Genomic DNA, 12,683 nt, shown 5'->3' with positions numbered 1-12,683 from the left:
CAAGTGTGGGTTCTCAAAACCGCAACAATATGTATATATATATATATATATATATATATATATATTTATATATATATATATATATATATATATACATACATACATACATACATACATACATACATACATACATACATACATACATACATACATACACACACACACACACACACACACACACACACACACACACATTATATATATTGTTGCGGATCTCGGCGCCGGCCTTCTCCCCTTACCAAGGGGGGATTAGTCCCCTTGTCTTTGACTGGCCTGGCGGGACCCGGGACCTATGACGTCCTTCCCGGACAGCGCAAAATATGGTATTAGGACGAGAGATCGCTATTACATAATTACTCGCGCTGCCCTGAAACGAGAAAATAAGCCCCGCACGAACCACGCGTGTTGAGACGCCGAGCGGTGCGTACACGCGATCCGTGCCGTTTAGTTGGTGAACCCGGTTCTAGCGATCTTATTCGTGCCACGCTTAGTCAATGGATAAATCACAAAAGCGGTCGAATTGGAAAAAGGAATAACAGGTTTTATTTACACTATTCACAATGGTTCAGAGAAAAAGGGTACACAGTGCAGCCTTAAAACAGTCTTAACTTAATACCCAGGACAAACGGGCCCGTCACACGCACACTCACACGGGGTTTGCAACTGCAGGATGATGGTCCGCGTCCAAGGATGGCTCCCGTGCAGCTCCCTCCGGTCTCTGTCGTCCCGTGCAGATGGTATGTAAAGAAGGCAGGGGCTCTCCGCGTGTCGTTTGGCGCACAAGGGTTAATACGGGGCGATGTGGTCGGGAGCGGACTTCGGCGGTTTGGCGCACAAGGGTTAATACGGGGCGATGTGGTCGGGAGCGGACTTCGGCGGTTAGCGGTTATCACTGGCGGCTATTACCGTGTTTACTCGCGTGGTTGAAGTAGGCGCGATTCGCCACCGGCGCGTCTGGCTGCAGCCGCGTACTCAACGCCTCTTCTTCCTCTCCTCTGGCACGTACGTTATACTGCGCGAGTTACAGTTCAATGCCTCCAAAGCGAGTGATGCGAGTCAAGTTTTCTCCACACAAGTCTTTTCACCAATGCCGTGTGCACGCGAGTCCTCCAGCGCTAGTCCTTCTCATAAGTCCTTTGCTAGTCCTGCTCATAAATTCTCCTGCCGACAAGTCCTCTGGTAGCAAGTCCTCCCAAGGGCTTTGTGCAGTCACTTATATAGGCACGCTCCGCGAACCTTCTAGAACTCACCAGATGCGCCTCTCCACGCCCTCTCATGCCATGCTGCTAGAGCCCTGGTTGGCTGGTGGCTCTTACCGTCATCGCCTCTGACGCTCTGCCTTGACGCCGCCCCCACCCCGACCTCGCGCTCCTCCTTCTCAGGCCTACCTCGTGTTACTCGACTAGTGAGCGAGCAAAGGGCAGCAAATGCTGCGGGCAGCCAAAGCGTAACAACTGAGCGGGCAGCCAAATGGGGCGCGGGATCAATTATGCCCATTGAGGTGGAATTGGAGGGTGGACGCAAAATGACCGGGACCTAAACTCATGTCTTTACACAACACAGATATTACTAGGGAAAATGGCCTATACTTACACATACTATGACATAACTAATACTACAAGTGGCCTACGTGTTGCTCGTGGAACTAACTATGGGGGGCAACCCTTTAACCTTTAATGATCAATATGTGCAATTCTCCAAAACCGTAGCAATATATATATATGATCCACCACGCGGTAACCAGGGTTGCCCCATGATTTTTAATCATTTTACATAATTAATTAATCTATTTTAGGGGGAGTGTAACCCGGGTTCGTGTGATAGGAAAATCCTTTGTCCATGAGTGGACCACAAGAATCATTTTCTAGAGGAATAAGGAAGGCACAGCCCATAGCCTAATACAGGGTCTGCCTCCTATTCCTGCAACCATACCCAGCATGGTTGATTTCTCCAGACTTTCATTTTCTAAACGCATGATGTGTCCAAAGCATGTCAGTTTCTGTTTTAGCATCAGCGCTTCTATTGCACATGGTGGTCTCATTTATTCAAATTCTCATTTTTTTTTGGGTTCTTCTTTCAGTCAGTCGATGTAATTTTTTTTACATTAGTCTCCAATACCAGATTTTAAAACTGTCGATCTTCTTCCTTTCTTTCCTTTTCACTGTTCACAACTCACATCCATACATTGCAACTGGAAATAACAGATCATTCACCGGCCTCATCGTGGTTTGTATTGTCTCATCTTTGTCTTTCCAGATCTTTGTCCATTCTGACATTTGTTATGGATCTGTCACTTCCACCTTTGTTGTTATTATATACTGTTAGGATTTTTAGTTTCAGGTAATATTGTTAAGATTTTTGTGTGTTATGGAGATGACTTTAGTAAACGGTAAAAATAAATGTTTGTGAAGGAGAAAGGAAGACTCGGCAAAGAGGCCGGAAGAGAAGAGAGGAGGAGGGGCAGGGAGGAGACAGCCATGAGAGAGATGCAGCCGTAAAGTCGCATCGAGGCTGCTGGTGGACTTTTTTGATATTGGTTTTGGCTGCGAGTGGACGAATGAGTTGAGGCTTCCCGTGAAAGGGTTTGCCCACGACATCGTCATATATTGCGAGTGCAATTAAACCTGCATCTCAGGTTTTATCAATAAGTGTGAGTCATTGTTGGAGGGAGCCAGCGCCTCCATTACAGGACGATACGCCATTTTGTCCTCGAAGAGGCTGTCAGCTTGGTGCATCTTGTTTTGCCATTGGGATTCACATATCGATCTCCCCGTGTGGATTGCCGTTGGTTTCCATATCGGCACAATTCCCATATCGACCTCTCACCTCGTAACTCCTCATCCACAGCCGCGCCAATACCTGCCTGTTGTTTTGCCGTTCTGCATGATTTCGACCTTCACCGTGTTGGGATTTGTGCATGGACTTTGGGGAATGTTACATTCCACTCACGTTTGGCGTATCGTGAGTTCATTGCTTTGAGAGCATTGGGGAATGATGGTGCCATCATATGTATTGTTCATTTGATGCAAGTGATATATTTATTGTACTTTCTTTAATAGTATTATTGTGTATGCGAGAGTTCTTAATACAGTTACTTGTTTTGTTCTACAATTGCATTGGTGTGGTTTTACCATGGTTTATTAGAACACTCAAAATAAGACTTTCTGCCGCGTTCCCTCTCGAGACTCTGAGGGGCACAGTAACCGGGGTTTGGGGAGGTAAGGCCGAGAAAAATATATTTCCGGGTTCTGGTCAGTGCGCGCATCGATTTTGACCCTGCGCGTAAACAAATTTTTTTTTTCAAATTTGGTATCGACGTTCGCGCACGGTACTCCCCTACAAAACTGCGTTTAGGTTGTCCAAATCCAACCAGCCGTTCCAAAGATATGAGTAGTTTTGTGTGCCATGACGTCATGAATCCAATCGGGAAGTTGCATGTGACGTCATCGTCTTAGTCACATGACCGCTTGGGAGGCAAAACATTGCTTCTGCCACCATACATAATGGCGGCAATTAGAAACTCGTCTCGCATATAAATTGCCCCCTACTCCTACACGATGGTAAAGAGTTGTGCTGTCGGATGTACAGCCCGATTTCATAAGGGATCGGGCTTGTCATTCTACCGTTTTCCGGATGACACAACGCTAAAACGGATTCATAGCTGCCTTGACTGCAGCTCTCAGGTGAGAATATGGCTCATGAGGTTGTTACCTTCGCTCACTAAGCGAAAAGCAGCATTCGGCATTTGGTTACTTACATGTGGAGTGCGTGTGGCGTGTGTGTGGCGTACGTGTGGCGTACTTGTGGTGTACGTGTGGAGTGTGTGTGGCGTACGTGTGGAGTGTGTGTGGCGTACGTGTGGCGTACGTGTAGCGTACTTGTGGAGTACGTGTGGTGTACGTGTGGTGTACTTGTGGCGTACGTGTGGAGTGTGTGTGGACTGTGGAGTGTGTGTGGCGTACTTGTGGGTCCACACGGGTCCACAGGCAGATGACACAGCCTCAGTTTCTCTCAATACTGTGAAAACGCCTTAACGGGCAAGCTACGGGCATAAACTGACAGGTCCGTCTGATCAAACGACAGCTTTCCCGCCATATTTATGCCGCCCAAGATGGCGGCCGGAACGGGTTGCCATGGACGATGCTCACGTGACGCAAGGCCTCTATCGGCTGGATATTGTCATTTATTGAAACGAAGACGTTCTTTGTCGGGTTCGTGTGAAGCAACCAGAAGGCCGAGAGAGCTGCGGGTGGTCTCTTTAGTTAGGCCTGGATCCTATCTCGTTTGTCATGAACTTGTAAGTGTCTGGGATAATCTGGTGGACTGGGAGAAGAGATCGTGGGAGACCATCGGCCTGTTCGACCACTTGCGCATGCGCAGTGTTTACGCGATCGACGCATTGGAATGTTTGACGGTACGGCGAGGCGATCTCGAGATCGAAATGGCAGTCTATAATATGCTTGTAGAACTTAATGATTTTCAGAATAAATACATTTTAAATGAACTTAAGCTTGTGTTCATTATTTACAAAAAAAAAAAGGCCTACAAGTCCCATTGGCTGTCTTTAATTTCTCTCTGGACGGTGCCACAGCAGATGAGGAGGACCGCAAGGCATGAGGACACAAAAAACACCTCTATATGTGCAATCCATGCTTTTCAAAAAAAGAAAAGAAAAAAAAAAACCGCATCGCCGCATCAATTCTGGAACTTTGGTCTGACCAGAGACCAGCAATATATATTTTTTTGGCCTAATACGTAACACATTGCTGTTCTCTCTAATGCTGTCTCTTCATTTCTCTACATTCTCCACTCACTTCAATCTTAGAATCCAGGAAGGATTTTCACTTTCCTTCACTGTCTGCAGCAATTTCATCAAGTACTCTTTACTTTCTGCCGACACAGTGGTATCATTACCATACCTTAGGTTGTTGATACCTCTTCCTCCAATCCTTATTCCAATCTTTGTCATCCTCATAGATATCCTCGTAATGTGCTCACTATACAGATTGAACAAGTAAGCAGAGAATATGCATCCCTGTCTAACCCCTTTTCCAATTCCAAACTATTCTGTACCTCCAGACTCTATTCTTTCTGTAGCTTATTGTGTAATGTACTGGCTTCTAATCAGACATATCCACTGCTCCCACATCCCCATTTCTCTCAGCATAATCCACATTAACTGTAGTGGGTACCAGGAAGCAAGTGCCACGGCAGCTTTTGCTGCACGCTTCCTGAACAACAGGAAATGCCTAGCTCACATTACAATGTCCATGGTACCAAAACCTGTTCTGAGAGCAGCCAGGAACGATTTAAATTTTAAAATGCTCTTCTGGCTAAACAGCTGCATAGGCTCCACATATGGGGCATGAGCGTAGCATAGCTTCAGCCCCCTACCTTCCGTAGGATTGTACTGCAGCAAAGACCAGGAAGATAAATAAATTTTATTGGGATTTATTGTCATGTAGGGTTTGACCTCTGCTCCACGCTGATGAAGGCCAATGAGCCCCACACATGGCTGTAGATGTTCCTTTTCCAGAGTGGAATGGTCTATAAAATTGAGGATTTAATTATCTTCTTGGTTTTCACTTCAGTACAATCGTATGGACTGTAGTTAGCTGTATCTCTGCTAAGCTCATGCTTGGAAGTGGAGTTTATGCAACTGTTTAGCCAGCAGTTCTTTTTATAATTTAAATTGTTCCTGGTTGTTCTCAGAACTGTTTTGGGTACCTTGGACAGGTTAATGTGTGGTGGGAATTTCCTGTTGGTCAGGATACATGCAGCAATGGCTGGTTTGGCATTTGCTTCCTGGTACCCACGAGAGTGATGGACTCTCGTTGTGGTTTATTTATTTATGTTTGATGAACTACGGATCTCATCCCGGACGTTACGTCCTCTGTGTTTTCTTTGTTTTGTAATGATCCTTTCTCTCTCTATCTGTCTCTCTCTATCTGTCTCTCTCTCTTTCTCTCTCTCTTTCTCTCTCTGTCTCTCAGACCACACATCAGTAGGAGGACTTGGAGATAGCTTTTACGAGTATCTTCTGAAGGCATGGCTCATTTCGGACCGGACTGACGTCGAAGCACGTCGTATGTATGATGATGCAATAGAGGTGAGATTTTTGCCTTGGTTTCTCTCCTTCTAATGCACACTTAGACAAAAATACATGCAACAACGTTTAACATTGAAAAGCATAATATGACCAACTTATGAAGGAGCAACACATGGATATTGCAAAAATCGAGTACAAGATGGTTGTGTAAAGGAAGGTTGCGGTTCATTTATATGAGCCACAACCTTGGTGATCCACAATATAAGTCACGGCATCTCGTTTTGACCCCCCATCGCTAGGGTATAGAGCATCACCTGGTGCGTCGTTCGGCGGGGGGCCTCACGTTTATCGGGGAGTGGCGAGGTGGACACCTGGAGAGAAAGATGGGTCACCTTGCCTGTTTTGCTGGTGGCATGTTTGCACTTGGAGCAGATGGGTCTCCTGGTGGCCAAGCTGGTCACTTCCTGCAGTTAGGAGCTGAGATTGCACGTACCTGCCACGAATCCTACACTCGTTCCGGTTAGGCTCTCACATTACTTCAGCCGTGTGTCTCTTCACTCCCCAATTGGCGATAACTTCCCTAATCCCATCGCATATTGCTTTTTATTGCTTGCGTATTGCTATAATAAAATAATTCCATTTTGAACTGATTGCTTCATAATGTGGTCTGACTTGACTGATATGATGTCACTCTCAAACTTTGCAACAGCCCTCAAATTAGGGCCAGAAGCTTTCAAGTTTGAAGGAGGTGCAGAAGCAGTGGCAGTGAGGCAGAACGAGAAGTACTACATCCTCCGACCAGAGGTCATCGAAACATACTGGTACCTCTGGAGGTTCACTCATGATCCCAAGTACCGAGACTGGGGCTGGGAGGCAGTAGAGGTGCGTATAGTCGTCATCATGTATGTATTATTTTGGTATTTACTGGTACTATAACTTTTTTATTAGATATTTTATTATTCCCCAAGAAAGGCTTTATTATCCACCATCAATGGAAATGTGTTTCAGCGCTGTTGTATTTTGTATTCTGGAATATTTTGACGTGGAGTGAGCATTATTATAACTTGGCTGGAAAGTGAAATTATTTGATATTAGAAGGACCCGCTACCTGTGGGAACAGCCAGGGGATTATGTTTATTATCCTTATTCAAACATGGAGTCCAAAATACTTAGCTATGTAATTAAAAACACCTCACTGCACTGGAAAATGTGGGGATTGGTCATAAGCAAGAAACCTATTGTTTTTGGGGTCAATAGGTCAACATAGGCCAAAGGTCACCAACTTTGTCGAATTTCTAAAATCCTCAATTTTCATCCAATTGGCTTGAAATTTTAAGAAGATTTCCATATAGTCAGGGATCCAGTCACCAAAATTTGAGAGAACCTGACATGGCATGCTATACTTTTTGTTTGTGTTTTCACTATTAATTTGGACATTAAGGTCCGCTGAATGTGAGGTCTGCTCTGCCGGAAACCTTGCGAAAAAAAATTGTGGCCATTTTTGTATATGCAGCCTTTATTTTTTGACCGAAAAATGTGGAAACACGTTTTTTTTCTTAAAAATAAAATCCTCAGTGGGTTGTATAGGCTGTCAATAAATGCATCCCAGATACACAGAACACATGTGTTGACAACATCAAGTTGAGAAATACACTTACAAAACCTTTCCAAATGATTTAGAATCATTTTTATGCAAAAGCGCCCCCGATTTTTTTTTTTTGGCATTTTTTCATTCTTTTCATCTTGGTAAAAAAAAAATTGTGGCCAACGGACCCATATGTGGTTGAACAGTCAGTTCAGTACTGCATGGATGTATCAAGAAAACAGGGCCAAGAGTTCACCATCATCACATGCGACCAAGCAATCTATGAAGTGGTTCTGGGTCTGCAAAAGAAGAACCCCCAGAAGTATGCCAAACTTATCTTGCACATGGGTGGCTTCCATATTGCTCAAAATTTCCTGGGAGCAATTGGGCATTTGATGCAGGCCACTGGAATCGATGACATCATGGTAGAAGCTGATGTCTGTCTCCGTAGAACAGCAAACAAGATCATCAGTGGGAAAGACTCCTACGCAATGCTGCGTGCCCACACTATGGTGCATGCAGCCATGTTCGCCCTACACTGGGAAGCATTTGCCAGATGGTTGATCATTGAAGTGAAGGACCTGGAGTGCATGTCTGTGCTTGCCATCAATGTCCAGATACTCCTAGATGCCCTGTCAGAAAAGGATGTAGAGAAGGCATCTTCTACATGTGCTGATGCAACCGACCAACTGAAAAAGCTGTCACGTTTGATGGCTGAGTTTGATGAAGTATGTACATTGTTCATCACCTACCACAAAGCTATGGCTAATGAACATGGACATGGTGATGATTCTGAAACGGTTCATCCACGCTGAGCGCGCAGGCCTGTGGGAGGAACACCTGGCTGAAGTAGAAAAGATGTTACCATACCTTGTAGCTGCTGGCCACTACAAGTATGTATCCTGCCTGCCCCACTACCTAGAAGCAATGAGAAGCCTACCTACACTGGCTCCGAACATCCATAGGGAATTCAAATATGGACAGTTCACTGTACGTCAAACAGAAGGTCGTTTCAATGGTGTCTGGACAGACATGGCACTCGAGAAAACCTACAACCGTGATACCAAGACAAAACTCTTCATTGGCATCAGTCAGCAGCCAGCCGCCATGGAGAAATACTTGCGAGCTCTTCCAGTTCTGACAGCAGTGTCAGAGCAGACAAAGGCTATGGCACACCTGGATATGGATGACACCAAACACCATGAGGACTCCAACAGCCAAGGCACAATGGAGGCTGAAAGTGTTAGGAAAATAACAGATGTCATCAATAACCAGATGATCAATCCATTCACATGTGAAGAACAGGAGCTGATGAACCTCTCAACAGGCCACAAAGCTGCATCTGCAGACTTGGTGAGCACCCGTGAAAAAGGACTGGAGGCACTGGCTGCAGCAAGAAAAACAGACAGTGAGAAAATAGCCCCAATAAAACTTGCCACATTTGCAGCAAAGCCAAAAAAGTCACTGTCCATGGCACTCAAAGCCAAGAAGGTCTACGAGGAAGAAAGTGCAGTTGTCCGAAACATGTACTTTGTGCAGGACTTGGATGAAGACAAGAAGGTGGAGGTCTTCAGTCATGAGTGGACAAGTTGCCCAGCCTCCCTGTTTGAGCCAGATCCATCCCTTGACCAAGGTTATGCCATGCGTAAAGGGAACAAGGCCGACTACTTGGCTGCAATCAAGACATCCCTTGGCAGCTCATGGAGGGAAGTGGACAGACTGCCACCATCCGACAAGCCTGTTGTAATGGTAGTAGATGCCATGGCATTCATCCAGCGTCACCAACATCTTGGGAGCAGCACCTTCCATGAACTGCAAGTAAAGTACCTGAAGTACCTTCCTGCAGGATGCACACTTATTCTTGGTGGAATCTTCCGTGATCCTGGTCGCACTGTCCTGTTGTCAGCAGATTGTCAGGTTGAGCTTCCAGAACTGTCCTGTGAGAAGCATGAGGAGGCAGATACCAGGATGTTTGCCCACATTGCATACTCAGTACAACATCTGCACCACAAACGTGCTGTAGTGGTGGCTACTGACACACGTGATCATGATGTGCATATACTACATCACACACCTGGATGGCCTGCAGGAGCTGTGGGTGAAGAAGATGGATGTCTACATACCTGCTCATGCAATTGCCGAAGCCCTGGCAGTGAAGTATGATGTTGAAGCTGCAGATCGTACATCCATGCTCCTCAGCATCTACATACTGACTGGATGTGACACCGTGAGCTATCTCTACAGAAGAGCAAAAAGGCGCGCCTACAAAACTGCCATTGATCACCTGGCAGACCTTCTGCCTCTGTGCAGATACAGTGACCCTGAAGAAAGCCTGGATGTTCAGGAAGATGTTGTGACAGCAGCTAGGCGATACATGGTGTCACTGTATGAGAGGAGTGACCTCGATGGTAATTTGGACATCAAAGGAGACATGCGTTGCCTTCCACCTACCGAAGATGCCTTCCAGTTACACCTTCGCCCGAGCCCTGCATCAGTTGGCTGTATGCAAGCGCGCACACATGTTTCAGCCAGCCTACCTTGCTGCCACCGACTTTGGCAGAGAGCTTGTCATTGGTAAGTTGGTGGCAACCATGATGCTGAAGGAGGCAAAACCTGCAGAATTCAAACGCACCAAATACTGTCACTGCAAGAAGAGCATGTGTGCCCGAGGATGCTCCTGTGCGAGAGCCAATGTGAAGTGTGTCATCGCATGTCTCTGCACCGGGGACCCCAACAAATGTTCAAGGATTGAACTTGCACTCGAAGACAGTGACATGAATTACACATTATAAGTTATTTTGTTCAGTGCAATGTTAATTTCATGTGATATTACAGACGTTGTTGCCAGGAATTTTAAATTTTGTTATGTTCAATTATTTTGTTCAGTTAAAGTTTAATTTCATTTTCTCGACATACTGGTCACTAATCTATCTATAATTCCAGCAATCTCTGTGTGTGTGTGTGTGTGTGTCTGTGTGTGTGTGTGTCTGTGTGTGTGTTTGTTTGTCTGTGACCGCTGTTTCTCGACAACCACGGGTCCGATATACTTGAAACTTGCCAGGTATATTGCTGGGGACCCGAGGATGTGCCTTTTCAAGGTTTTAAATTAATCGCAGAAGTAGTTACCGAGCTATGTCCAAAAAACGATTCAACCAATCAGAGAGCAGCGAGCTATCACGTGTGCCGAACGTGGCGAACAGACTCTGCCTCGGATGGCACATTTGAGAGCGTATTCATTTATTTCCCGTCGGCAAACTATGTTGGCGCTATGTTGGCGTTAAACGATGTTTTAAAACTAATTAAAACTAATTTGCGATTCTTTCGCTTTCCTGCGATATGCGACCTTCCGGAGCTCCTGTGAGAGCGTGCGCCATTACGGATAGTACGGGTACGGGCATGCCATATGTTGGCGTTAAACTATGTTTTAAAACTAATTAAAACCATTTCATGTAAATAGAGGGGGGGGGGGGGATTGTCACTGTACTCGCAAGCCGTTCGCCGTTCGCTTTGGCGTTGCGAATGGACCAAAACATTTCATGGACCAAACCATTTCATGTAAAGCGTTCGCCGTTCGCTTTGGCGTTGCGAATTCACCAAAACATTTCATGGACCAAACCATTTCATGTAAATAGAGGGGGGGGGATATAATTTTAGATATATATATAGTACGGGCATGCCCTAGTCTATCTATAATTCCAGCAATCTCTGTGTGTCTGTGACCGCTGTTTCTCGACAACCACGGGTCCGATATACTTGAAACTTGCCAGGTATATTGCTGGGGACCCGAGGATGTGCCTTTTCAAGGTTTGAAATTAATCGGACAAGTGGTTCCCAAGATATGGTCACCGTACTCGCAAGCCGTTCGCTTTGGCTTTGCGAATGGACCAAACCATTTCATGTAAATAGAGGGGGGGGGGGTTCTACCGTACTCGCAAGCCGTTCGCTTTGGCTTTGCGAATGGACCAAACCATTTCATGTAAATAGAGGGGGGGGGGGGTTCTGTGGTCGTTACTGCCACGTGGTTTCAAAGTTTTTTTTTGTTGTTGTTGTTTGCACGCATGTTTTTTTGCACCCACGTACGGGCACGCCCTAGTCTATCCAAATTCAGCTGTGTAACGATCATTGTTTTGTAGGCTTGTCATCCTGTGTACATTTTGTTTAAAAAATCATTTTGCTGTTTTGTATTTCTTGTGTTACAAGTATTTTCTTGCGGCCTCCAGTATGCGGTTCAAGGTGAATACTGGTCACTAATCTATCTATAATTCCAGCAATCTGTGTGTGTGTCTGTGTGTCTGTGTGTGTGCTTGTTTGTTTGTCTGTGACCGCTGTTTCTCGACAACCACGGGTCCGATATACTTTAAACTTGCCAGGTATATTGCTGGGGACCCGAGGATGTGCCTTTTCAAGGTTTCATATTAATCGGAGAAGTAGTTAGCGAGCTATGTCCAAAAAACGATTCAACCAATCAGAGAGCAGCGAGCTATCACGTGTGCCGAACGTGGCGAACAGACTCTGCCTCGGACGGCACATTTGAGAGCGTATTCATTTATTTCACGTTGGCAAACTATGTTGCCGTTAAACTATGTTTTAAAACTAATTAAAACTAATTTGCGATTCTTTCGCTTTCCTGCGCGTTTGTGCATGCTATGGCGATTTCTTTACCAAACTCCGCAAGCCGTTCGCTTTGGACCAAACCATTTCATGTAAATAGAGGGGGGGGATTGTCACCGTACTCGCAAGCCGTTCGCTTTGGACCAAACCATTTCATGTAAATAGAGGGGGGGGATTGTCACCGTACTCGCAAGCCGTTCGCTTTGGACCAAACCATTTCATGTAAATAGAGGGGGGGGATATAATTTTAGATATATATATAGTACGGGCATGCCCTAGGGCCCAATATATTTTGCAAACGATTAGGTCATACGTCACATGGTCTGGCAGCCATAATGGATCAAAGGAAAAAAATTGGACATTTTCTCTGAAACATTTCTTTTTTTAATAAGGTTCACTTGGGTGTGCCTTCATGGGCTTAAAGGTAGAGGAGTAGCA

The 12,683-nt window shown here is 45.4% G+C and overlaps 1 protein-coding gene across 1 annotated transcript; it reads left to right on the top strand.

The window, feature by feature from the left end:
- Positions 1–443: 443 nt before the first annotated feature.
- On the top strand, positions 444–8,449 carry LOC144889437 (uncharacterized). The gene is made up of 4 exons (XM_078769662.1): positions 444–6,109; positions 6,349–6,568; positions 6,759–6,931; positions 7,841–8,449. The coding sequence occupies exons 1-4, from the start codon at positions 5,852–5,854 to the stop codon at positions 8,447–8,449; spliced, it is 1,260 nt and encodes a 419-aa protein (XP_078625788.1). The 5' UTR covers positions 444–5,851.
- Positions 8,450–12,683: the final 4,234 nt, after the last annotated feature.

The sequence above is a fragment of the Myxine glutinosa genome, unplaced genomic scaffold (assembly GCF_964187855.1).
Source record: "Myxine glutinosa unplaced genomic scaffold, kmMyxGlut1.1 SCAFFOLD_3804, whole genome shotgun sequence".
Classification (NCBI taxonomy): domain Eukaryota; kingdom Metazoa; phylum Chordata; class Myxini; order Myxiniformes; family Myxinidae; genus Myxine; species Myxine glutinosa.
Note: the sequence above shows the minus strand (reverse complement) of the source record. Positions and strands in the feature narration are given on the sequence as shown.